This window comes from Homarus americanus, unplaced genomic scaffold, assembly GCF_018991925.1.
Source record: "Homarus americanus isolate GMGI-L3 unplaced genomic scaffold, GMGI_Hamer_2.0 scaffold14072, whole genome shotgun sequence".
In the NCBI taxonomy this organism is placed as follows: domain Eukaryota; kingdom Metazoa; phylum Arthropoda; class Malacostraca; order Decapoda; family Nephropidae; genus Homarus; species Homarus americanus.
The window spans coordinates 1,178,753-1,206,733 of NW_024754528.1; the positions used below are offsets into that span (position 1 = coordinate 1,178,753).

Below are 27,981 nucleotides of genomic sequence, written 5' to 3' on the forward strand. Positions count from 1 at the left end.
CTAATACTACGTCAACAGCTGACATTTTGCGGGATTCACTGGTTACAGAATTTTGGTTGAATGTCATTCTACATTTTGTCTTACAGGTAAGTTCTGGAAAGAGAATTATACAGAATTTCTCAGTTTTATTGTAGCTAAGATGAAAAACTAGGAAGGACCGTATATATGCCCTTCGTAATGCTTGTAAAAGATAGTCGACCAGGAGAGCCATTAATACGATCTTGGAGGCTATCTACTTGTCTCCAAAAATTCCATACGATATACATACCTTGAAAAACTCTCTTGGATATCATTGTCTAACACCAAGAAAATGTCGTACTCGAGCTGTCTTAAACCTTCACGACCAGAGATTTGGGAGATTCTTATCAACTTAATTTCCCCGCTTCAATATCTCTAGAAAAGGACATTAGTTTCCTCAGCCAATTTTGAAGCCAGTAAAGGATGCGTATCCCCTGAACCGCGCGTCGTTCTCGTAGATGAATCCTTCAGCCAGATATACGTAGACAACGTCGTTCTTGTAGATGTAAATAATGACGCTATTGGCGGCTGTCCCGAAGCCGTAGTACTGAGCCTCAGAAGATGCCACACGCTGACGATTCCTCATCAGGTCCAGCCTGTAGGAGGGAAGTGAATCGGTCAGGGTATGGTGTTGGGTAGGTAGAAGTGGTACTAATGAGGGGCGGTGTTGCTACAGTTGTTGGGGCTCTAAGAGTAAGAATACCTCCCCTCCCTCTGTCTAGAAGGAAGGATAGCTCACCTGGCTCGACCTTGGAGTGGAGAAACACCGTAGACTGAGAAGTGGTAATACCCAGGACAGACACACTTGAAGTAGCCGCCAGTATGGTTGAACCCCGGGCCAACACTCGTCAGAACCTAAAAGAAAAACCATTAATGCTTGGCGAAAATTTCCCCAAAAATCCTGATTATTAAAACAGGTCATTTTAGTTGTGACTTTTTTACCTGCCAACAATATTGACATTACACTTGTTACCGAGAGTCATCACTGAATGAACTGTGGGTTTTTTTTATCAACATAGACAAGGGTCAAAGGCACGTCAGTGTTAGGAATAAATTAACCCCAAATGCAGAAGTCTCGTCATATGACTTTACAGTGTGGGTAAAAAATATATCTTGTAAAGGAAGACTTGAACACTCTCATCCTGTCACAGAGGTCCTGGACTGACTGACTCTTACCCTGTCACAGAGGTCCTGGACTGACTGACTCTTACCCTGTCACAGAGGTCCTGGACTGACTGACTCTTACCCTGTCACAGAGGTCCTGGACTGACTGACTCTTACCCTGTCACCTGGACTGACTGACTCTTACCCTGTCACAGAGGTCCTGGACTGACTGACTCTTACCCTGTCACAGAGGTCCTGGACTGACTGACTCTTACCCTGTCACAGAGGTCCTAGACTGACTTACCTTATCAAAGAGGACTTGGACGCCTTGGGTGCCGGCTTTCCTGTGCTTATAGTTGGCTCGGGACACAGAGAATGCCACAAAACCACACTCGGCGGCCCCTCCACCAGTGCCCCCTACTGCACCTGTCATGGGAATTAGATACGGTAGATTATCTTATTATAAGGACGAAAGATAATTCGATGGTTACAACAGCCCCCCCCCCCCCCTTTTTTTATTGTTGACATAAATATGGAGGAAAATTGATTGTCTAGACTAGATGTTTTGGAAACACAATAAAACAAAAAATGTGTGTGTGTGTGTGTGTGTGTGTGTGTGTGTGTGTGGCTGCATATTTGTACATGTGACTTCTGTTGTTATGTAAATGAGCACACAAGGATAATTTTGTCAAGTAACCTAACAATAGTATTAACACATGTGACTGAAATAATATTAAACTATATTAAAAAGAATAATTTTTCAAAGCAATGGTCGATACTATTTTATGTTGTGTTATGGTAGCGGGGATTATTTACACCGTTAATTATGAGGCGACAAGTTACTAACAAACCAGTATACTTCTTATTGCTATAGGAGTCAGTGTTGGAACTAACCTAAAGTGGCGGGGAAAGGGACCTCCGGGCGTGAGAGAGCAGTGCCGTTGGGAAGGACCTGCTGACTGGGGTACTCTGGGGAGCCCTGGTCGTTGGGCAGCACCTGACCCCCCAGCACCTCTTCCACGGGGTTGTTCTCCGGCAGAGGGGCTGCTACAGTGCCCGCCTGGAACAGCTGAGACACTGCGTTGGCGTAATAGTCCTGAGGAGAAGAAGTGGTGGTGAGGGTAGTGGTCCACCTACCCCCCTCCCAATCTCCACTCACCCTCTCCTCCACCCCTCTCCCACCCCACCCTCTCCACCCCTCTCCCACCCCACCCCCTCTCCCCCTCCACCCCTCTCCACCCCACCCCTCTCCCCACCCCTCTCCCTCTACCCCCTCCCCCCCACCCCCCTCTCACCCCACCCCCTCTCTCCACAATACAAAAGGAGTTTCACTTCTACTTGATGTTATAAACAGTGCCTTTCTTAACACAGTGCCTCTCTCTTAACACAGTGCCTCTCTCTTAACACAGTGCCTCTCTCTTAACACAGTGCCTCTCTCTTAACACAGTGCCTCTCTCTTAACACAGTGCCTCTCTCTTAACACAGTGCCTCTCCTCACTCTCCCTCCTTCAGTATACAGAACAAATACTCACGTTGTGTTCCTCGGGCGACGTCTGGTTGGGGAATATCTTAGCGAGGTCTTTAGGCCACTCCTGTAGGTCTGTGCCCGACTCTACCAGGAAGCCGGGCACAAACTGAGTCTCTGCCATTATTGTACCCCACGACAGGAGGACCAGCGTGACCACAACACCCTCCTGAAGAACCCCATAACGTGTTTAGTTCTCACAGCAGGTTCAGTACGGAAAATTCATCACAATATTACAGTATGTTAACATCACATTCATAATATTAATCGGTAACTGATGACGTGAAAAGCTTAATAAATCAGTAAATGAGTTAAGCTGGGAATCTATTATATAATCTGCCCGATAGTAGCATCTGGGTTGTGACTTTAATTCAATCATATATTAAAAATTTCAAGGTAGCTCAGGTAACGTGTAATTATCTATTAAATATAAGGTTTAGTTTGTTATTCTAAGAAGGATCTCTGTTATTTTTGCTATCCAGTTAAACTACATTTTTTTTCTCTGAACATCACTAGAATCTTTATATTATCTAAAAATTTTACATCTGCAGAGAAAATCAGAGTCTGTGACAACTAAATCAGCACACGCACAATTTCACGTCTCGGCGTCCCGGCAGACACTCCCATTTTTCTCCGCCTTAATATCCGGAAACTTCACTGGACTTGAGACTTTAATAAAGCCACGATAATGTATGATGCTATGGGGGCTGTCGAGACCGCTGCTCCCACCCCAGTGTTGTCGAGACCGCTGCTCCCACCCTAGTGTTGTCGAGACCGCTGCTCCCACCTCGGTGTTGTCGAGACCGCTGCTCCCACCTTGGTGTTGTCGAGACCGCTGCTCCCACCCCAGTGTTGTCGAGACCGCTGCTCCCACCTCGGTGTTGTCGAGACCGCTGCTCCCACCCCAGTGTTGTCGAGACCGCTGCTGCCACCCCAGTGTTGTCGAGACCGCTGCTCCCACCCCACTGCTGTAGAACCATCATGCACGGCGTCTTATGTGTTCCAGAACAGATGCCAAAACTCTTGAAAACATACACATTAAGTCACCTTGTTCGTTATGTGAGCTACCAAACACTGAATACTACTCGTAAACATAACTCCTCCTCCCAATGACCTTATGAGATATGACAACCAATACACATGAAGGCAGAAGATGGGGCTAAGTATCTGACAACTCTGGCTGTCATTATGGCTCCCTACCTGTGGGGACCTCCTCGGTGCCCCAGGTAATGAGTTTTCACACGCACTCTCAGGTAACATCCTGCCAGGGGTCACCGAGACACGAGGGAGGAGGGCAATTAACGGAGCAATGGGGTAAATAGGTCAGGCCACACACACACACACACACACACATACACACACACACACACACACACACACACACACAAACACACACACAGACACATACACACATACACACATACACACACACACACACACACACACACACACAGACACACACACACACAGACACATACACACACACACACACACACACACACACACACACACACACACACACACACACACACACACACACACATACACACACACACACACACACACACACACACACACTACCTCATCCAGAATATAAAGATCACAGCATCAATGACGTCAAAATTACACAAAAAAGACTTTATTATAACTAGATCTCTTCTCATATTAACGGTAAAGGATGAAGTTAACTTAATAAACACTGAGAAACTACAGAGACTCATCATATTCCGGTGAGATTCGTTTTTCTATGACTGAGGATGGCGCCAAGGGGTCACAGAGTCGCTCTCCATCCTGCCGATCTAGGCCGCACCGGCTTCTAAAAACAACTCGGTCAATGTTTAAGTATAATGTATTAATATAGCCTCAAGATATAGTCACAGCCTTTGGAGTCTGCCACATGGATGGAGGGTGTGGATGAAGGGGGGTGGAGGGTGGGATGAGGAGGAAGGATGATGGAGGGTGTGGATGAGGGGAGGAAGGAAGGAGGGTGGATGAAGAGAGGAAGGAAGATGGAGGGTGTGGATGAAGGGGGGGGGGTGGAGGTGTGGATGAGGGGAGGAAGGAAGATGGAGGGTGTGGATGAAGGGGAGGAGGGGGGTGGAGGGTTTGATGAGAAGGACAGGTGAGGGGTGGTGAGAGATTAGAGGTCACTAGGCCAGTGGGTGGGGTTGACGGTGAGACATCCGGATCACATTATAGAGGGTGTGTCTGGTGTGGGGGGGTGTCTGGTGGGGGTGTGTGTCTGGTGTGGGGGTGTATGGTGGGGTGTGTCTGTGTGGGGGGTCTGGTGGGGGGTGTGTCTGGTGGGGGGGGTGTGGTGAGGGGTGTGTCTGGTGTGTGTTGGGGGGAGGGGGGGAGGGAGCGTCTTTCATGAATGCTGTATCTGATTTTCTATATTCAGGAGCCAATTCGAGTTTAACCAACGCTTATCTTATATCATTATTACCAGAAATTATAGTTGGCACAAAAGAGAAGCGATTTATAACAATATCTACACACGAAACATGAATCATTTAAAATATGTTTCATTTTTGTTAACACGTCAGTTGTAAAAAAAAAAAAATATTGTCATAATTGTTTTTCGTTTGTCTCTACTTCATATTTTCACACTCCAGACACCACACTGCTGAAACATTGTCTGATTTCATACCTGGACACACTCCTTTGCGCCATGTACTGTAGGATTCAGTTGTACAGTCGCCAACAGGAAGAATCATCTCACTCTTCTAACTGTCAGCTGGAGAGATTCATTATGCTCTTAGTTATCAGTAATATGTACAGCACAGGATCATGGGCAGTCTTATCATGATTGTTTCAATATATGCTAACTCATCAATAATAATTTTTATCAAGTATTTTAATTAAGAAATACTTAGCACGGTTAAAAGAAATCCGAATTATATATGTAAAAACTATGCTGGTGGACGCGAAAAGTCGATAAAATTTTTAGTGTCCTGCAAATATAATTTTTTTAATATATCACAGCCTTACACTTACAATATGTCATTGAAATCATTAATCTCACGTAGAAATATAATTTTATACAAGTTATCCCAAACACTTTTCATTTTCTATGATTCACCATGGGTTGTCATGACAACCAGCGTAAATAACCCCCATGTGCCGCGCGGCTGTCTCGGGGAAGGTCGTGCTTCTGCTTTATTTATTATTAATTTAACCGAGTACCGCTCCTCATATATCTCCCGTCATCTGTCTATAACGTGGTGTAATCATCTGCAATTGTATGGAGGACATTCATCGTAAGTATAGCCAGAATTACTATTGTTTTAACTACAAACTCTCAAGTAGACACATTTACCACACCTTGAGATAAATTATGTTTGTTATTTTTTGTAACTAATCGATATTGATTCAGCCAGTTAAGGTAAGGCCTAACACTGATATATTAACAGCACTCGGGATATACTATAGAGTACGTCAGTAAAATCAGATATGTCGACAAGGCTCCGGGTCACACTGCCTCTAGATCAATATGCTACACGTCACCGCCTCTCTCTTCTCCACTCAATAATATACTTATGTGCATCATTAATTAATATAACTTAATCAAATAATTAAAGTAAACAACGTTCATGCAGCACCAGTTATTCTTATTCCTTTATACATCTTTAGATAAATGATAATTAGACTAACTTGTTTATCGTGGATGTTGTCATGTCAGAACTAATAAGGTGAAAAAGTGCCTCACAACAGCGACCTAAGATACACCTATCGTCTAAAAAATAAGTAAAACACAATATTCAAGGACGGTGAGTTTTATTCTAAGCTTCTCGTTACAGTAATCTTCAGACTCGGTAAATCTTGTATAGTTTTACCGGGTCTGAAGATTACTGTAACGAGAAGTTTGGGATATAACTCACGTGATACTTTTCACCGTGTGTACTGTACACACGGTGAAAAGTATGTGTACACAGTTTGTGAAACAATATGACACCAGGGACGATGTATACAGCAGTATGACCCTTGATGGCCCTGCGGAGTCATAATTACTGTATATCCATTAGTAGCGACATTTACTGTCTTATCCACAGTAAATGTTATATATTTATGTGAATATAAATATTGTTATCATATACACATTTAGACAAAGTGAATGAGTCGTGTGTGACCATTAGCTTATACATGGAACAATGTGCAGCATAAATATATTAGTTGTTAAACTGTGAACAATGTGTAGTGACGGTCATATTGGTGGTTACGTCGCGGTCGATTTCTGTTAATACAACAGGTGATCGTCAACGGCACCTAATATTGACTATCACTTCTGTTATCGATGACCACATTGGTAGCATATAACACCAAATGTTTCAAGGTGACTAAACTGACCTGGGGGCAGGGCTACCAACGTGGGTGTCCATGGTGTCTCATTGTTTAACACGGTGTGTGGACAGATACGTTTTTACCGTGTACAGTACACACCGTACATTGGTAAGTCAAAGACGAACTTGGTGTAGGTATGTGGAAGTAAGGGACGATCGTTTAGAACGAGGCAACAACACTCTAAACTACCTTATTCAGCAATCAGAGGAACCACCCCATTCACAGTCCGCTCCTAGACATGGAACTCTGCATAATCACGTCCCTCCTCCCGAAGGCACAAACCAACCATCTCCAGAAATAGTCAACTGAACTCTTGTTCCTCTGGAGCGACAGGCCCCTGGTATACCATTACCTTCGTTGTGTATTATAATAAATTAATTATTGTTATCATAACTGTTTAACTTCAATATTAATACACACTGTACAATACGTGTGTATCTTTTTGTCTGAACAATGTTTTTCTTTGCTGTATTTCAGGCAATAAGCCTCTTACCGTGGAGTACCAACCATCAACGTGTACGCTGCATCACAACTACCAGTGACAAACTACTTTTATAACTACACTTCAGAATCCAGAATACCGTCTATAGTTGCGATGAGGTGCCACTTATAAAAGTACACTGTGTGCACTAACCGGCCTGTGACATCAGCCTCAACATTAAAGATATCTTCTTAACGCCGTGGTCACCAAGATGAGAGGGATAGAGACCTCCGGCCCTACAAGATGTTCAACACCTCCCTCAGACAACTTCACCAACAACTCCTCCGTCAGCGCTGGCTCTCTCAAGAATGGCATAGGCCTCGCATGGGCAGTGTCCGGGGGCGGCGGCAGGAACGTGGGTGGCGTGAGTATGGGAATGGAAGTGGGCCTCGGACCAGGGACGATCAACATGACCAATGTCCTCGACTTCTTACTGACGTCAGCTCAGTTACACCGAGTCGCAGAGGCCACCACAGAGAAGGTATGTCTCGGGTGTGTGAAATATATTCCCTAGTTTATGTTATTGATCAGACATTTATTTTCTTCTTGAGAATCTTAATGGCGGTATAACATGACTGTGTAGCAGACCAGAGGTGTGTGTAATATAGCCTTGGGTGTTTACTGTATTTATGGGCGGAGTAATACTAGAGATGAGAGTGAGAATGAGTGAACCCAGCTTATTACACTTGAATATTAACTACAGTCGGAGCAGTCTGTGTCTCTCTGCTTGTTTCTCTGTCTGTCTCTGTTTATCAGTGCTTCTCTGTTTCTTTGTGTCTTATAATTGTCTGTTTATCTCTCTTTTTCACACACACACACACACACACATAAAACCTCCCCTATATGAAGTTCGTCTCACCTCCAGGTTCGAGCAGGAGGTCGACTCATCAAAGGCTCTGGAGGCCAAGAGGAACCTTTAGGAGGCCGTAGCAACGCCGCCCCAGCCTCTTCCACCACCAGTACCTCCACCACCACCACCACCACCACTACCACCACCACTACCTCCACCACCCTTTTGCCCTCCGCCGCCGACACCTGGGCAAGACTACTAAAAAACTCAGCAGCCTCGGCACAGGAGCAAACGTTGGCACTCCTCCAGATGGCACTACAGGTGAGAGAGAGTGGCACTATAGGTAGGGGAGAGTGGCACTATAGGTGAGGGAGAGTGGCACTCATCAATTCAACTCAACTCATCCTTCAACTCATCCTTCAACTCATCAACTCATCCTTCAACTCATCCTTCAACTCATCAACTCATCCTTCAACTCATCCTTCAACTCATCAGTATTTCTCTCTTCTCCCAGGATGGTTTGCTTGACTCAATCCTACCCTACATGGTCTCCTCTCTCAACTTGGGCGGCACACCCACCCTCACGCCCACCCAACCTGCCCCCAATCGCTCCCGCACACCCACGCCCACACCCAAGATCTCCTCCTCCTCCTCCAGTAAGGGCGGGGCGCTGGGGGTGTCCTCCGCCAACCACAGGTAAAGAGAGAGAGAGAGAGAGAGAGAGAGAGAGAGAGGAAGAGGAGAGAAGGAGGAAGAGGAGAGAAGGAGGGAGGGAGAGAAGTGGGGGAGGGAGGGAGGGAGGGAGAGAGGGAGGGAGGGATATCAAAAGAGAGATGGGATATTTGATGATAAGAGGAGAAGGAGGAGGAAGAAGGGAAGGAAGAGGAGGAGGGGGAAGGAGAAAGGAGAGAAACAGAGGAAGAAGGAACGAAAGAAGAATTTAGACGACAGGTAAAATAATAAGACAGTTATATACTAAAATCTTATATATTTTTATTTTTTTCCGATCTAGAGAACTGTTACCTAGTGGGTTAGGTTAGGTTACGGTAGGTTAGGTTAGGTTAAGTTGGGTTGGGTTAGGTTAGGGTGGTTAATCTTAATGTGAAAACAGTTGAGTGACTACCAACTTCCAGGCGACTTCCTTACGAATAGTGGACCCGTGATGCGTGTAATTGCTGCTACCACGTCAGCACTGGCGCCTAGTAACTCGCCTCGTGAAAACTCTAAGTCATAAACACCGCGTGTGACTGTGAGCCGGCGGCCACCTATTACTAATATGACGACAATAGCGAGAGATTATTGACGCCCAGTAAAACACCATACGAGGCCTTGGTTATGTTGGCACCCCTGATACTAGTTTGTACATGAGGCCTTGGTTATATTGGCACCCCTGACACGTGTTTATACATGAAGCCTAATTTGTCCTTAAGATTAGCCATCCTACCGCAAACTCTAACCTAACCTATAATAACCTACTACTACTTTGCTGTCACTCGGAATCTAGTATGACGATCATCCAGCTATGATACAATGATATGAGTTATTAGGGATGTCACCTAGGTTGGTGAGTTCTGAGGTGACTAGAGAGGCCGATACGGGACCGGCAAAGTCGTTCACAGATGTTGCACATGTGGCGGGCTACATCTAGTGCGGGGGGCCGGCAGCGTCACTCCGGCGGTGGCTTTTGTCTGCCTCGTTATACAGTCTTGCTAACTCGAAAGTATTGACACCTACTCGTGTGGTGCTCCTCCAAGCGTTACGGTGTGGAGTAATCGTCTCTCAGGTGAGTGGGTCGATTTGGCACTTTTTCAGGTTTGTCTTAAGACTATCCTTATACCTTTTCAGTTGCCCGCCAGCGTTAGTGTACTATTCGTTAGGTGATTGTAAAGTAGCTGCTTTGGCAGTCTACTGTCGTCCATGCGGGTAACATGGCCAGGCCAACGTAGTTGTTCATGGATAATGGTAGCCTCGATGCTCCTACAGTTGGTGTCAGTGAGAATACTGGCATGTGTTCTCTTGTCTTCCCAGCGAACTCGGAGGATGGAACCTAACCTAACCTAACCTAACCTAACCTGAACACCCCAGGTAGTATTATGGTGATTAATCTTAATAAAATGATAATGATGAATCACTTACACATTTCACAGATAATATTCCTCCACACACACACACACACACACACATCGGTTGCTATCCCTGTCCTGGTATTTTCAACATTATAATGCTATTGCTATAATAACAAATATTACTACTTCTGCAACAGCTACTAGTACTACTCTTGCTAGTACTAGTATAACTAATAGGAGGCGATAACCTTAGTCCTCGAAACCCATTAAAAAAATAGTATATCTTTATTTAAACATCTGAGTGAAAAGTAGAGTGTGCAGCTACTTCACTTAGAGTCGTAAATCCCTTTGAATAAACAGAGAATTTACACCCTACTGTTATTTAGAGATAAGCTGCTCATTACTGTGAAACATCAGCTGATTTATACTTGAAAATTAACCCCCCACCCCAGATTACTTGACCTGGTGGCAGATTATAAAGATTCCTGGTTGATTCATACGTCATAATCCATCTCTTTATTGTTCTACCGTCAATTACTCCCAGTTGATGAGTTGATATATATTTGTTCAGTACTATGTAATAAAATAATGGAGGGTCTAATTTTGTTGGCTGATTCGTGTTTTCTTGAAATTCTTTCGCCTTAAGCCACTCCCTGCTGTCGTGAGGGAGTGTGGCTGACGGAGAGCTTTTGGGTTGAGTAGGACATATTCCTCACCACGACCAAGTATGCGCACGTGTCGGGTGGTGAGGCCAAATGAAAACAAGTATGGTTATGAACAGTCTCACAAGTTACAAGTGCCACAGACAGTCACAGTCTTGGGGTAACTGTGAGGTAGGACACCACCAGTCAGCGGCAGGGTTCTTGACTGTCAAATAAGAAAGTTGGTAACTGCACCGCCACCGCTGCCAGCTGCATACATTGTCTCCGTCTTGGTGTACATTATATATTTACCTAACCTAACCCAAGTTGTTACTAAGATTATGAAGATGTGTTCGAGGCTCTGTATGTATTTATATATATGTGCATGTGTCTCCATGTATCTCTTTGCCTCTGTATGTGTCTTATTAACAACATTTGACCATTATATATGTCTTACTATATTCAAATTCTAATATCAGCATATTCTTGTATCATAGTAATCATAGTTTACATGTGCAGTATACCCTCACCTGACCACCCACTCTCGTCTTTTTGTGTGGTCCAGCAAGTCCCCCGCGAGAGACAGCCTGGCCAGGGACCCATCAAGAAGGACCCCCACACCCACCACTACCTCCACCCTTGCTACCCCAGTCCTTAAGGAAGACTCTCGTCCTCCCATGGCGCCTTCGGTCTTCAGGGGCGTGCCAGACAGGAGGTAAATAACCAGACATCACGTAGGATTGTTCATGTAGCCGCAGGTATAAAACTCGAAGGACTCAATATGTGAGTAAGACGTCAGGTAGATTTTTAAGGCCTATAGGATGTGTTAATAATATACCGATAATACAACACTGAAATAAATATCAATAACTAGCTTATATAACCATGATAACTGATAAGATAAAGAATACAGGCATAAGAACGATAAGTCAGATAAGGACAATGACAAGGCACATTAAGATAACATCAACATTTGGGGACTAAGGCAACAAGACAGGTTGATGGTGATAAAACATGATAGTGGCAGTGATGGTAGAGACACAACAACTGTAAATAAAGAGAATAATAATGAAAGAACATTGATGAATTAACCTTAGTGAAGATTATAAAGTGTAAGCATCCACACTCTCTCCCTCCTCCACCTGGCACTCTCTCCCTCCTCCACCTGGCACTCTCTCCCTCCTCCACCTGGCACTCTCTCCCTCCCCCACCTGGCACTCTCTCCTTCCTCCACCTGGCACGTCTCCCTCCTCCACCCTTTGGTCTCCTCTCCACCTGGCCTCTCCTCCTCCTCACTGCTCTCCTCCCCACTTTCTCCCTCCTCCCACCTGGCCTCTCTCCCTCTCCTGGCTCTCTCCCTCCCTCCCTGGCACTCTCTCCCTCCCTCCTGTCTCCCCTCCTCCCACCTGCCCTCTCCCTCCTCCCTGCTTTCTCTTCCCTCCTCCGCCTCCTCTCTCTCTCCCTCTCCCCTTCTTCCTCCTCCCACCTGGCCTCTCTCCCTCCCTCCACCTCCGCTCTCTCCCCTCCTCCACCTGGCACTCTCTCCCTCCTCCCACCTGCCTCTCTCCTCCTCCCACCTGGCACTCTCTCCTCTCCCCCTCTCCTCACTCTCTCCCTCCTCCTGCCTCTCTCCCTCCTCCCTGCCTCTCTCCCTCCTCCCACCTGGCACTCTCCCTCTCCACCGCCTCTCTCCCTCCCACCTGTCTCTCCCTCCTCCCACCTGCTCTCCTCCTCCTCCCCTCTCTCTCCTTTCTCTCTCCCCTTCTCCCTCCTCCACCGCCTCCTCTCCCTCTCCCTCTCTCCCTCCTCCCCTCTCTCCTCCCTCCTCCCTGTCTCTCCCTCTCCCCACCCACCATCTCCCTCCCTCCTTTGTCTCCCCTCCTCCCACCTGCTCTCTCCTCTCTCTCTCCCCTGTGTCCCCTCCTCCCCAGCTCTCCTCTCCCCTCCTCCTCTCTCTGCATCTCTCCACCTCTCTCCCTCCTCACCTGGCCTCTCTCTCCCTCCTCCTCTCCTGTCTCTCCTCTCCCCCACCCTCTCCCTCTCTCTCCTCTCCTCTCCACCTGCTTTCTCTCCATCTGCTGTCCCTTCCTCCACCCTCTCCTCCTCCCACCTGCACTCTCCCTCCTCCACCTGGCCTCTCTCCCTCCTCCCACCTGCTTTCTCCTCCTCCCACCTGCCTCTCTCCCTCCCTCCCTGTCTCTCTCCTCCCTCCCCACCTGCCTCTCTCCCTCCTCCTGCACTCTCTCTCTTTCTCTCTCCCTGGCCTCTCTCCCTCTCCCCCTCCTCCCACCTGCTTTTCTCCCTCCTCCCACCTGCCCTCTCCCTCCTCCCCTGTGCTCTCCTCTCCCACCTGCTTTGTCTCCTCCTCCCCCTTTCTCCCTCTCCCACCTGCTTCCTCTCCCTCTCCACCTCTCCTCCCTCCTCCACCTGCACTCTCTCCCCCACCTGGCCTCTCTCCCTCCTCCCACCTGCCTCTCTCCCTCCACCTGGCACCCTCCTCACCTGCTCTCCCTCCTCCCCCCCCTGGCACTCTCTCCCTCCTCCCAGCCTTCTCCTCCCTTTGGCACTCTCCTCTCCCCTGGCACTCTCTCCTCCACCTGGCACTCTCTCCCTCCTCCCACCTGCCTCTCTCCCTCCCTCACCTCTCCCTCCTCCTGCCTTCTCTCCCTCCTCCCCCCTCTCCTCCCTCTCCACTCTGCCTCTCCCTCCTCCCACCTGGCACTCTCTCCTCCCACCTGCTCTCCCCTCCCTCCCACCTGCTTTCTCTCCCTCCTCCCACCTGGCTCTCTCCCTCCTCCCACCTGGCACTCTCTCCTCCTCCCACCTCCTTCTCTCCCTCTCCCTGGCCTCTCTCCCCTCCTCCACCTTTCTCCCTCCTCCCCGCTCTCCTCTCTCTCCTCCTTTGTCCTCCTCCTCCCTGCACTCTCTCCTCCCCTCCTCCCTCCTCCACCTGGCACTCTCCCTCCTCCCACCTGCTTCTCCTCCCACCTGGCACTCTCCTCCTCCACCCGCTCTCCCTCTCCTGGCCTCTCTCCCTCCCTCCTGGCACTCTCCCTCCTCCACCTGGCCTCTCTCCCTCCTCCCACCTGCTTTGTCTCCTCCTCCCACCTGGCACTCTCTCCCTCCCCTCCCACCTGGCACTCCTCCCCTCCCTCCCACCCCAGCCTCTCTCCCTCCCCTCCCACCCTGCCTCTCTCCCTCCTCCACCTGGCTCTCTCCCTCCTCCCCTGCTCTCTCCCTCCTCCACCTGGCACTCTCTCCTCCTCCCACCTGGCACTCTCTCCCTCCTCCCACCTGGCACCTGTCTCCCTCCTCCCACCTGCTTTGTCTCTCCTCCCTGCCTCTCTCCCTCCTCCCACCTGGCTCTCTCCCTCCTCCCACCTGGCCTCTCTCCCCTCCTCCCACCTGGCACTCTCTCCTCCTCCCACCTGCCTCTCCCCCTCCCTCCACCTGGCACTCTCCCTCCTCCCACCTGCTTTCTCTCCTCCTCCCACCTGCACTCTCTCCCTCCCCTCCCACCTGCCTCTCTCCCTCCCTCCACCTAGCACTCTCTCTCTCCTCCACCTGGCACTCTCTCCCTCCTCCACTGCCTCTCTCCCTCCTCCCCTTTGTCTCCTCCCTCCACCTGCCTCTCCCTCCTCCCCACCTGGCACTCTCTCCCTCCTCCCACCTGCCTCTCCCTCCTCCCACCTGCTCTCTCCTCCTCCCTGGCACTCTCTCCTCCTCCCACCTGGCACTCTCCCTCCTCCACTAGCCTCTCTCCTCCCCTCCCACCTGGCCTCTCCCTCCTCCCACCTGGCACTCTCCCTCCCTCCCACCTGCCTTCTCTCTCCCTCCTCCCACCTGTCTCCTCCCTCCCACCTGGCACTCTCCCCTCCCTCCCACCTTTCTCCTCCCTCCCCCCTGCCTCTCCCTCCTCCACCTGCCTCTCTCCCTCTCCCCCTGCCTCTCTCCTCCTCCTGCTCTCTCCCCTCCCCTCCCCTGCCTCTCTCCCTCCCTCCCACCTGCCTCTCCCTCCCTCCCTGCCTCTCTCCCTCCTCCCACCTGCCTCTCTCCCTCCTCCCACCCCTGCTCTCCCTCCTCCCCCTGCCTCTCCCTCCTCCCTCTCCCTCCTCCCTGCTTTCCCCTCCCCTCCCACCTGGCACTCTCTCCCTCCTCCACCTGGCACTCTCTCCCTCCTCCCTGCTAGTCTCCCTCCTCCCTGCACTCCCCTCCTCCACCTGGCCTCTCCCTCCTCCCACCGCACTCTCTCCCTCCTCCACCTGGCACTCTCTCCTTCCTCCCACCTGGCACTCTCTCCCTCCTCCCTGCTCTCTCCTCCTCCCTGGCACTCTCTCCCCTCCTCCCACCTGCCTCTCTCCCCTCCTCCCTGGCCTCTCTCCCCTCCTCCCACCTGGCACTCTCTCCCTCCTCCACCTGCCTCTCCCTCCTCCCACCTGCCTCTCCTCCCCTCCTCCACCTCCTCTCTCCCTCCTCCCACCCTGCTCTCTCCCCTCCTCCACCTGGCACTCCCTCCTCCCCACCTTGGCGTTAATCCTAGCCTTTCTTTGACCTGACCTGACCTGACCTTTCATCTGGCAGCCCCGGTATAGTGATCCACGTATGTGACGAGGCCAGAGGACTCCGCCAGGACTTCACCTGCCCAGGACCTTCTCATCCACCACATAGGATACTTCGCTGACGTCACAGCAGGTACCTTCCTCCTACCTGTCTCTCTTATGATTCTCAAATATTACTTGGCTCACCTAAAGGTCAGAACCATAATTTATATCAACTTAACGATAACCAAGCCTAACCTAACCTAACCTAACACCTACAAACCTAACATAACCTAACCAACCTAACCAAACCTAACCTTACCTAACAAAATCTAACCTAACCTACAATCTAACCTAACCTAACCAACCTAAACTAACCTAAACTAACCTAACCTAACCTAACCTACCTAACCTACCTAACCCTAACCAACCTACCTAACCTAACCTAACCTAGCCCTACTAACCTACCCCTAACCTAACCTACCTAACCTACCCTAACCTAACCTACCTAACCTAACCCAAACCTACCCTAACCTACCTAACCTAACCTGCCTAACAACCTGCCTAACCTGCCTACCTAACCCTAACCTCACACCCTAACCTAACCTGCCTAACCTAACCTACCCTAACCTAGCCTACCTAACCTACCCCTAACCTAACCCTGCCTAACCTGCCTAACCTCCCTAACTAACCTGCCCTAACCTACCTAACCCTAACCTAACCTTACCTACCTAAACCTAACCTAACCCCCAGAAAGATATCTATTATTGACGATTTTCCGCCAAATAATTGTCTCCCTGTTTACATCATGTACTGTCGTCTACTGTTCTACCTTAAGATAAGAATCACACGCACACACACACACACACACACACACACACACACACACACACACACACACACACACACACACACACACAGTAAAAACAGAATAACATTAACATTATTTTTCTTTGGACTTCTCGTGGAGGTCGGTCAGTCCCAGCCGATTAAATTGACCTTATTGTCTTATTTTCACCCACATACCGATTTAATTGACCTCATTGTTCTATTTTGACCTGCAGGCCGATTTAATTGACCTAGTTGTTTTATTTTGACCCCGCATGCTGATTTAATTGACCTTATTTTGACCCCGCAGGCCAGCGACTCGAAGACGTGGACATATCCGTTCACTGTGACGTCAGCATCTTCGAATGGCTCTTACGCTGGGTCAAGAAAGGTCAAACTGAGGACCACGTCGCCCCTGTCCTAGGTAGGTCAACAGTCATAAGATAGGTCAAGATTCACATACTGTACAAGCACACACACACACCATAACCACACACACACACACACACACACACACACACACCATATTTATTTAGTAACTAGTAGACTTTAATTGACTTTAGGGATCATATTCAGATCAACTTGACCAGACTGACTCTCCCCCCACAGTGCCTAAGACGGCTGTATCCATCCTCATCTCTGCGGACTTCCTCAAGATGGCGCCCCTGGTGGAGGAGGTCCTGCAGTACGTCCACGACAACATCAACCTCATCCTCGAGGCCCAAGTTAACCTCAACTGTCTCTCGGACGTCATACTCGCCAGGTGGGTGTTGTGGTGTGGTGTGTTGTGTTGTGTGGTATAAGTGGTGTTGTTGTGTTGTGTGGTGTAAGTGGTGTTGTTGTGCTGTGGTGTGTTGTGCTGTGCTGTGTTGTGTGGTGTTGTGGTGTAGTGTGTTGTGTGTGCTGTGCTGTGCTGTTGTGTTGTGTTGTGTTGTGCTGTGGTGTGTTGTGGTGTGTTGTGTTGTGTGGTGTAAGTGGTGTTGTTGTGTTGTGGTGTGTTGTGTTGTGTTGTGTTGTGGTGTGGTGTGTTGTGTTGTGTGGTGTAAGTGGTGTTGTTGTGTGTTGTGTGGTGTGTTGTGGTGATGGAACACCTTCTTACGTGTTGCGTGGCTGTTTTAACGTATGGTGCAGAGGTGAGGGGGGGGGGGTTGTTGTGGCGCAAGTAGTGGTGCAGTGAAGACCTAAGCAATATAATACACTACCAAGGCGCACACTCATGGAATATATTGTGGCGCTAACTTAACGATGCCTACTGATAAATTAGGCGGTGTATTGTGGTGTTTAGTGGAGCAGAGAAGAAATGTGCATCTTAGACACCCGACAGACACGGTGGGTGTTCATTGTGGCGCTAACAAAGTGGTGCAGTGAAGACAGGATGGACAATACTTTAGGAGGTAATAGTACGGTGGTAGTGACAGTACCTCGCAGTACTGTACCTTCCTCGTATCACAGGGTTGGCCACCACAGTTATAATCAATGTGTTGCTCTGATGAATTATCCCGAGATATCAAAAGTTGGACGTCATTAACCTACTGACTATATATAAGTTGTTTTTGTTGAATAATCTGGTGTTATAGCACAATATCATGTAAGGAGCAATGGGCTTATGTGTTTTATACTTCACGGCCACTTGGTGTCGCCACCGTCGCGGGAGGATAAACAAACATTGAGTGCTCCATCCTCCTCCTTTAGTCTCAGATTCCTTGATGCAACTCAACGAACGGTTCACCTCCCCTTGTAATTCTCTTCACTATTTTACAACCACTATATACCCCTCACACCCCACTACACCTTTACACCTCTTTAAAACCCCTCTACGCCTTTTAAAATCCCTCTACGCCTCTTAAAACCTCTCTACGCCTCTTTAAAACCCCTCTACCCCCAAAACCCCGTCTTTAATACCCCTCTGTACCCGCAGGTTGGCGCGGGTGTTCACACACTGGGAGCTGGAGGGGCTCAGGGACCGCCGGGACAGGATACAAAACAAATTGTACGCTCGTTTCCTCCAAACACTCTGTGACGTCACGCCAGCCCCCTCCCGCGGGATCTTCAAGACGGCCGCGACGCTCTTCAAGTGAGAGAGAGAGAGAGAGAGAGAGAGAGAGAGAGAGCATCGAATATTATCAAATTAATCTTCAGAATATTGGTGAATTACGACCATGATTCTAACTTCTTTCTTTTCTAATCTTCCTGTCGTAGATGTAGTGAATGTGGTGAGCTGGTGAGTAAAGGTGTGGATCGTCTGGTGACTTGTGTCCCTGCCAACACCTCCGTCACCGCCTCTGGCCACGTCTACTACACCCACTCCAGGTGATGTCCTCTACCTGCCCTCCCGACCCTCTCACTACACCTCAGGTCATCTTACTCTCACTACACCTCAGGTCATCTTACTCTCACTACACCTCAGGTCATCTTACTCTCACTACACCTCAGGTCATCTTACTCTCACTACACCTCAGGTCATCTTACTCCTCACCACACCTCAGGTCATCTTACCTCACCACACCCCCAGGTCATCTTACTCCCCACCACACCCCAGGTCATCCTACCTCACTCACACCTCAGGTCATCTTACTCCTCACCACACCTCAGGTCATCTTACTCCCTCACTCACACCCTCAGGTCATCTTACCTCACCACACCTCAGGTCATCTTAATTCCTCACTACACCTCAGGTCATCTTACTTTCACCACACCTCAGGTCATCTTACTTACCACACCTCAGGTCATCTTACTTTCACTACACCCCAGGTCATCTTACTTTCACTCACACCTCAGGTCATCTTTACTCTCTACCACACCTCAGGTCATCTTACTCACTCACACCTCAGGTCATCTTTACTCACTACACCCCCAGGTCATCTTACTTTCACCACACCCCTTCTGCAGGTCATCTTTTTACTCACTTCCTCATACACCTCAGGTCATCTTTACTCTCACTACACCTCAGGGTCATCTTACTTCACTACACCTCAGGTCATCTTACTCTCACTACACCTCAGGTCATCTTACTCTCACTACACCTCAGGTCATCTTACTTTCACTACACCTCAGGTCATCTTACTCTCACTACACCTCAGGTCATCTTACTCTCACTACACCTCAGGTTAGGTTTGGTTAGGTTAAGTTTGATCAGTGCCGCAAACAAACGCCATGAAATGTTAAATATTTATTTCCGCAAAAAAATTAGTTGCTTACTTAGAATCAGCATAAAAAAATGTACTAGTAACAAATTTAAAAACAAAATATAACACTCTAAATTTTTAATAAGATGCAGTAAGATGAAGTAAGAAACCTGCTGCACTTATTTTTAATCGGTTTACAATAAGCTAAACAGTTGTTGATGGTCTAGAACACTAGTCAGGAAGTGGCAAAAACTTTCCTCCGTGATGTAAACTACCACAGTTCTTGCACATGGCTTTATCGCACTTTGTGTCATAATAAAGAGCTTTAGAGGCAATTAGAGAGACCAGCAGTAGGTTACCATACTGTATGAACTACTGACGGGAAACAGACCCTCCCCTCGTAGCCTGTACTTAACCCTCCCTTAGCATCACCTTTAAAGAGCTTTACAAAATATTGCTATAGTTTATTCTATTAAGCAATATGAAAACCATTACACATTTGCACTGTATATGAAGGTGCTTCTGAGTCGATAACTTATTTAAATTATCATAAATTGTTACGATAAACCAAGAACAATGGACATTTCCTTCGCTTCTGTGGCATAAACAAATATCTTTAAGAAACGCCACAATTATTTCATCGTTCTTTCTTTTATGTCGTGCGAAAGTTAACACACATTCACACGGCAAATAAAAGTATTGCTATACTAATACGTTTCGTGAATTGCAAAATTAAGCCTAAAAACATTGATAAACTCACTAAGTTTGTTGGGTGTCATCTGCAGTGCTGTGTCTACAAATTTGTTTCCTGCTGAATCTGACAGTTCAGCCTTGGGTGGCGTCACACTGGTATACTTTCGTTTTCTTCTTTTTTTTGTAAACTTTCAGAAAATCATCAAACTTTTTTGTTGTGCACCGTTTAAAACCAACTCGCCAGCTTCCCTCGTTCAACAACTGTCAACAAACAGATGGATCCAACTGACGATGAAAGCGCAGCAATTTTTTATAACTATTTGTAGTATCAATTATAGATCTTGTGTTAACTCCGGTAAATTGTTTAACGAGCGGTCGGTGCAGGTGTGTATAGTTTGACAAACACCCAATGACAACGCCGACGATTAGTGAAAAAAGTCGATAGTAATGAAAAAGTTGACAAAAGAAATGCTAGTGTGACGCCGCCTTTATAGACTCAAGACGAATTTTCCTGTTTGTAAAATTATCAGAGTAGGAGTCGTAAATTATCCTGAAAAATCTCAAGGAACCCTGTCAAGCTATCACGGGCTCCACAGAATATACTCACTACTCCTCAGCTCATCTACTCTAATCCCTTGTGAATTCAATCTCTCTGACTACATAGGACTTCGATTACAGTGAAAACTTATCCATTTTTTTTAATAGGTAGAAGATTAGTTATTTTGACCATCGATGAATACAGTATATGTAACCCAATTTTCTTGTTCCTGGGGTTATAGATTTATTCTAGACGGTGACGAGAGGTCGGCAATTGAATAAATTGTTAAATATGAAGAAATAGTATCGAGATTAAACTTTGAATAGATTATAGTGTGAATTCTAAGGTTACTAACCCCTGTGAATTTTGTAGATCCTAATCCATGTGAATACGAAGGCTCACAACCCATGTAAATGTTGAAGGATGATTCCTGTTGAAACCCAAGGCTTCATAGAAATGTGAAGCCAAGGGATCCGTGCTCATGCAAAAGCCAAGGGCCTGTATTCATTTGAAACCTAAGAATCCATAACCACGACACAGATACTTACATGTTACCTAAGGATCCGTACCCATGTTATGTTATTACTGCGCTCCAACAACGGAGGTCTTTAAGGGCGTAACAAGGTTGGTGATACACTAGTCCTTGTGAAGGCTACCAAAGCATCTAAATATTAACTTTACTTTATGTATCTTATTGCCTCTGACTTTATAGGGTCCATACTCATTTGGAATCCCTTTAAGACCCGAACCCTTACGACACCTAAGGATGGTGGTGACAGTTGTGTTTGTTCACAGAGACGCCAGTTGGAGCCTGACGGAACATGTGCGACAGTTGAAAACAGACCTCAAGACATGGAGGCTCGTATACTGGAGACTCTGGGGACAGGTGTGTAAGAGAGCAGGTGTAATGGTGATCAATTAACAGAAGAGAAAATGTGTAGGTGCACCTGTCTCACTTCACCCTTCTTCATTCCCCTCTCCCTATTTTGTTTTCCTTTTCCTCTGTTCATTCCTTACCGCCTTCTACATGTGGCGAGGTATTCCCTCTCTTGATCACTCCCTCCCTCTGACCCCCTCCTTTGCGTTCCCCCTGATTCTCCCTCACTCTCTCCGTGACCCGCTCTCTCACTCTCCCGACCTCTCCTTCACTCTCCCGACCTCTCCTTCATTCTACCGACCCTCTCCTTCACTCACCCGACCTCTCCTTCACTCTCCCCCTCCGCAGGTCCACTTCTTGCCATGTTCGACGTGTGGTGCAGTCTTCCCAGGATATGAGATGCGACTTTGTAGGACCCATCGCCTGGACGCGTCATCTTGCGACCTGGAAGTCCTCCTCTCAAGCGATGTGTACCCGTGTTGCGGCGCCCGAGCCCTTAGGTTCTCCCCGCTCCCCGTCAGAAATGTATGTGAACTAATTTCTCTTGTGTGTTGACCAAAGTGTACATAATATCAATGAATTTATCCACTCTAAGACAAAGGAAGGAATTACTTTTATATCGGTTAATTCCTTCTTTCTCTTGCACTGTCTCGGTACGTTGTTTATACACCTGCACGGTCTGTTTACATTGTTTACCCATACTCATTGTGTGCCTCTACCGTACATGCTGAATCAAAATGATCTTGTATAACGATTTTACGGAATGTATTATCGCTTATCTCCTCTTATGCCCACTAGACTCCTTCGTGTTTCCTTCGGTGTCCTCTCCTTCGTGGCAGTTAATGTATTCAACCATATCCTTTTATCTACAGCAATATATGTCATTTTCTATTTTTCTCATGGCAAAAATATATTTGATATTATATCGTTTAGTTTCTCACTAATATGGCCAAAAGACTTTCGTATAACCTTCACTATGTTTAACATCTTATGTGTTCCTTACCTGCACCGTACAGGGAGGTCTACATCTGATGTGTACCGTCTAAAGAAACTCTCCATCTGATGTGTACCTTGTGTGTACCGTACAGGGGTGCCAGGTGACGGATCACACGGTACAGCTGAGCCAGGGCGGGGACGAGGAGACGTGGGGCCCCATCCCTCTTATCTACGATGATCTCCTCACCTTCCAGCTCCTTGTATGTCTTGATCCCCCACAACACCTCAGTCCCTCCCACAAGGTACCTGGAGGAGAGAGAGTAAAGCACCTCATTTTCCTCCAAAAGATGCCTGAGAGAGAGAGAGAGAGACAGAGAGAGAGAGAGAGAGAGAGAGAGAGAGGTCTTAACAATTATCAATATTTGAATGTTGTATGTAGACAAATATGAACCTTTTTAGATAATGTGGATGTCTTTCAATACATTCACTTACATTCAACATTAGCCAACAGAGATAAGGAATCCATTGTGTCCGCCTCTTGATTTCGGTCTTCTGTGATGGAGTTCAGAATTTACAGGAACAATACAGGCCAATGAGAACACCTGATGACTTGCCCAGCCAGCTTAGTTCACCTGAGGATTAAACACACTAACTACCTACAGTAAATTAAATTAAGTTAGGTAAGATTATGTTTGGTTAGGTTAGGTTAGTTTGGTTAGGTTAGGTTAGTTTATGTTTGGTTAGGTTGTAGTAAGTTAGATTAGCATATGTTACAATAGGGTAGCTAATCTTCAGGTGAAATAAGCTGCGGGGGGCTAAGCTTCAGGTGAAATAAGCTCAGGGGGCTAAGCTTCAGGTGAAATAAGCTGCGAGGGGCTAAGCTTCAGGTGAAATAAGCTGCGGGGGGGCTAAGCTTCAGGTGATCCGGCCGATATGTTGAGAATAGATTGATAGTCTGGGAGGTGTGAACAGGTATATGATTACTTTAATTATTTATCTCATGGTCAACATTCTTACCAGTGATGCTGTATAGATGAGACGACTAACATAGACCTATATTATGTTCTCACCTGTAGAGTTTGTGTCGTCTTGACTGAGAAGTTCACATGGTGTGGTTTAGGTACTAGACAAGAGATGACAGTTTAGAGAGTTTCCCCAGATCTCCAGGCAGGTGACGCTCGAGAAACGACTGGATAGACAATAGGAAGGTCAAGATGTTACGTATCAACACAGAGAACAAGTTGTTGATGTAGAGTACAGGATGGAAAGCTGACTAAGTGTTGCGTGTGTGTGTGTTTCAGTGTGTGTTGTGGGCGGGGGTTCCCCTCGTGCCTGCCATCAAGGGGGAAAAAAGCTTCCTAGACCGTTCCTGGCTTGCCCACTACTTACACGGTAAGCCACTCTATTTGTACATGGTAAGCCAGGCTACCTTCTGTATATGGTAAGCCAGGCTACCTACTGTATATGGTAAGCCAGGCTACCTTCTGTATATGGTAAGCCAGGCTACCTACTGTATATGGTAAGCCAGGCTACCTACTGTATATGGTAAGCCAGGCTACCTTCTGTATATGGTAAGCCAGTCTACCTACTGTGCATGGTAAGCCAGGCTACCTACTGTATATGGTAAGCCAGGCTACCTTCTGTATATGGTAAGCCAGTCTACCTACTGTGCATGGTAAGCCAGGCTACCTACTGTATATGGTAAGCCAGTCTACCTACTGTATATGGTAAGCCAGGCTGCACACTGCATGGTAGCTGGGCTACCTACTGTACATAGAGGAAATGGTCACCTGCACATGGTAAAAAGCCCATTTCACCCCAATACATAGTAAAGCCAGAGCTACCTACTGTATGGCAACCCAGGCTACCTACTGTGCAGAATCTACTTACCTGTACATGGTAAGCCAGTCTACCTACTGTGTAATAGTAAGCCAGTCATATACTGTATGTAAGTAGCCTTGCTACCTATACTGTGCAGTAACCAGGCTACCTACTGTATATGTAAGCCAGGCTGCACCACTGTACATGGTCACCACCTGCTGTACATGGTAAGCCAGTCTACCTGCTGTGTGGTGGCCAGTCTATATACTGTACATGGTAAGCCAGACTGCCTACTGTACATATTAAGCCAGGCTACCTTCTGTATGTGAAAGCCAGTCTACCTACTATGCATGGTAAGCCAGTCTACCTTCTGTATATAGTAAGCCAGGCTACCGACGCTGTACATGGTAAGCCAGGCTACCTACTGTGGCATATGGTAAGCCAGGCTACCGACTGTATATAGTAAGCCAGGCTACCTATATATGTTAAGCCAGGCTACCTACTGTACATGGTAAGCCAGTCTACCTGCAATATATGTTAAGCCAGTCTACCTACTGTATATGGTAAGCCAGTCTACCTACTGTATGTAGTAGCCAGTCTACCCCTTCTGTATATGGTAAGCCAGTCTATATACTGTATATGGTAAGCAGTCTACCTACTGGCCATAGTAAGCCAGTCTACCTACTGTATAGTAGCAGTCTATATACTGTATATAGTAACCAGTCTACCTACTGTACATGGTAGCCAAGAGCTACCTGTACATAGTAGCCAGTCTACCTACTGTACATGGTAAGCCAGGCTACCTACTGTATATGGTAAGCCAGGCTACCTACTGTATATGGTAAGCCAGGCTACCTTCTGTATATGGTAAGCCAGTCTACCTACTGTGCATGGTAAGCCAGGCTACCTACTGTATATGGTAAGCCAGGCTACCTTCTGTATATGGTAAGCCAGTCTACCTACTGTGCATGGTAAGCCAGGCTACCTACTGTATATGGTAAGCCAGTCTACCTGCCTGGTAAGCCACTCACATGGTTATCCATGTTTCGTTGCCTTGTTGGGATTGTTAACCAGAAGTCTTGGAGTGTTCCCTCTTGCTTCCCGCCAATATTAATGGGCCCGGACAGTTATCACTTTCATGATACAAATCTCCTTTACCAATACTGTATTTTTGTTTATCCTCAAAGTATAAATCTTAAGTTGACATCCTAGAATGAGTTAAGCTGCAAAAAATATTTAACAAATATCCAATCGCGACATACAGCACTGTAGTTATAATCTCAATATATTTCAGATTTGTCTTCGAAATTTTGAGCTGATGTGTACAGTACATCGGAACAATCGTGTAAACCTCGACAAATACTTGTTTATTATCAGTAATAACATTATTTCCAGGTTATTCTAACAATGATACAGGATGATGCGGCCGAGTGGATATAATGTTCGCCTTCCGTTGTAAGGTCGCTGGTTCAATACTAGGTCCTCCCCAGCCCACCCAGCTAAAAATGGGAACAGAATTTCACAATTGGGGAAGTTAAGGTGGTCGAGTGCAGTGCCCGCCTTGTGTACCGAGGGCTTAGTGTGCTGTATACATAACTATCTTATTGCTACTATTACTATCACCACTACTACTACGTCTGGCATGTCACTATCACCATTTCCTTCGTATACTACCGCCACCACCACCCTCCCTTCACTACAACCTCTACCCTCCTCCCGCAGGTGAACGTGACACACACCCGAGCATCCGCGTGGGGGTGAGCGAGGGTGGGACTCCTGCCACTAATATGGGGGCGCCCTCCGTCAGTGTCGGCGCCAGCAGCGAGAGTTCGTCGGACGAGGAGGAGGGAGGAGGAGGCCGCTCTACCCTCACTTCGCGTTTTAAAGCCAACCTCGTGCGACGGGCTGCCCGCGCCAGACGCACCATCGCCTGCGAGTAAGATGATGATATTGGAGTTTGAGAGTCTGTGTCTGTGTCCCTAACTGTCTCCAGTTATCTTTAAGTCGTCTCTCAATATTGTATCCTAGAAACTGGTTCCCATATTCACTGAAACATCTTACATCGCCCACCAGGGTGACACATTGGCTTTTCATCCCCGTCTTTACATATATAGCAATAGCATAGCATCAATTCATATCATTCACTCAGACAGCAATACTGTACAGGAACAAAGTGGGGTGTAGCGGCCCAGTGGATACAGTGTTTGTCTCCCGGTCTAAGGGTCTACCACCGGGGCATCCCCACCTCCACCAGCTGTGAATGATTACCCAAGTTTTCTGGTGGGGAGTAAAGGTGGTGGAGTGTAGTGATGGTCTCACTGCCTCCCTGTGTGCCAAAAACGACTAAGTATTCAGAATGTTGTATCCTCGTTAGCCCTAACAGGCCGTCAAGTCTTAGTGTCCACTTGTGCTAATGTACAGTACAAAGACAAGTGTAAGTAAAGTTAGATGGTAACTCCACATAGTATGCATCATCTAACAAAGCCTAAACCTTGACACAACAGAGTACACATTTGCAAAATGAGACTTAGTCACACACACACACAGACACACACACACACACACACACACACACACACACACACACACACACACACACACACACACACACACACACACACACACACACACACACACACACACACACACACACACACACACCATGCTATGGCCAAGTCTATTTGTATATTTTGTAATAGCAGCAGTTAAAGAAAGTAATTACAACTGCTGTCACTCACCCAGGGACTACCTGCTTGTGTTGCAGGGTGATGGCGGAGCCCAGCCTACGGTGGGACGCTGGTCGGTCTACCCGCCACAACCAGGATGCCCAGCGGGAACGAGAAACTCGTGCCCTGCGAGATCTCACCTCCTGGCTCACACTTGCCGCCCCCAACACCCACGACACCGCCCATGGCTCTCACAAGAGCCACCGCGGGCGTCCCGACCGACGGAGGGAGTGTGCAAATGGCCCCGACCCAGGGTGCTACTACAGGCTGGAGGCCGAGTTTAGAGAACGTTACGGAGGACACTCACACGGCAACGGCACAGGAGGAGGCGGTACTTTCCGGGCCAAGGTGCAGGCCATCTCCAGGATCAAGATGAGGCTTAGACATCGTGCAGCTTTCTCAGCATCTCGCTAATTATGGAGCCCGTAGAGGCGATCGTCTTTACTCAGGTCTCGTCTACACATATTAGGATTACTCGTCCTAGGATATGGAAGAGGAGAGAGTATTGTTGTCATGTTCTGTGTTTGTGCATGTACTGTATGTATGTGTGTGAGAGATACTTCAGAAGGTACAAGTACTTAATCACTGTATATCAATATTGTAGCCGCCCGTCGGGCGATTGTAGGATAATGAGACCCATCACGTTGAACGCAATTGTTCTTTATTCAGTCAAAACCTGCAGAGTACAAAATTACATATGAGATAATTAAATCACTCGTAAGTTTCCTGCATTATTAACAACTACATATGATATCCATTAGTGTAGTGTTAAACCATATAACACTTACTGTACGTGTTATTGGTCTAGGGCAGGACTTGTTAGCCCCCTGGACGGCTAGAGACCGTCTTCTGAACCACACTTTTTCTTTTTTCGTTTATCCTCTTCAACAAAAGATCGGCTCGTTAGCCGCTTGAGCGATCGGTCACGTCTCT

General features: G+C 47.4%; 2 protein-coding genes across 3 annotated transcripts; one reads left to right on the forward strand and one right to left on the reverse strand.

The window, feature by feature from the left end:
• Nucleotides 1-112: 112 nt before the first annotated feature.
• On the reverse strand, nt 113-8,422 carry LOC121855845 (complement C1q tumor necrosis factor-related protein 5-like). 2 transcript variants are annotated; one of them, XM_042351008.1, is made up of 6 exons: nt 8,329-8,422; nt 2,655-2,816; nt 2,017-2,218; nt 1,427-1,548; nt 758-873; nt 113-614 (listed from the first exon to the last, which is right to left on the reverse strand). In XM_042351008.1, the coding sequence occupies exons 2-6, from the start codon at nt 2,769-2,771 to the stop codon at nt 416-418; spliced, it is 756 nt and encodes a 251-aa protein (XP_042206942.1). In that variant the 5' UTR covers nt 2,772-2,816; nt 8,329-8,422; the 3' UTR covers nt 113-415. The 2 variants fall into 2 exon arrangements, with proteins under 2 accessions (XP_042206942.1, XP_042206941.1); XM_042351007.1 differs by lacking the exon at nt 8,329-8,422 and adding an exon at nt 3,239-3,704.
• On the forward strand, nt 7,681-27,962 carry LOC121855835 (uncharacterized protein KIAA1841 homolog). Its single transcript, XM_042350987.1, is given in 15 exon segments — nt 7,681-7,950; nt 8,774-8,955; nt 11,532-11,681; nt 15,548-15,607; nt 15,609-15,658; nt 16,643-16,756; nt 16,942-17,095; nt 18,251-18,406; nt 18,532-18,642; nt 21,484-21,574; nt 21,914-22,090; nt 22,654-22,803; nt 23,803-23,893; nt 26,045-26,258; nt 27,087-27,962. Coding segments are annotated over 15 exon segments (2,346 nt in total). The 3' UTR covers nt 27,463-27,962.
• Nucleotides 27,963-27,981: the final 19 nt, after the last annotated feature.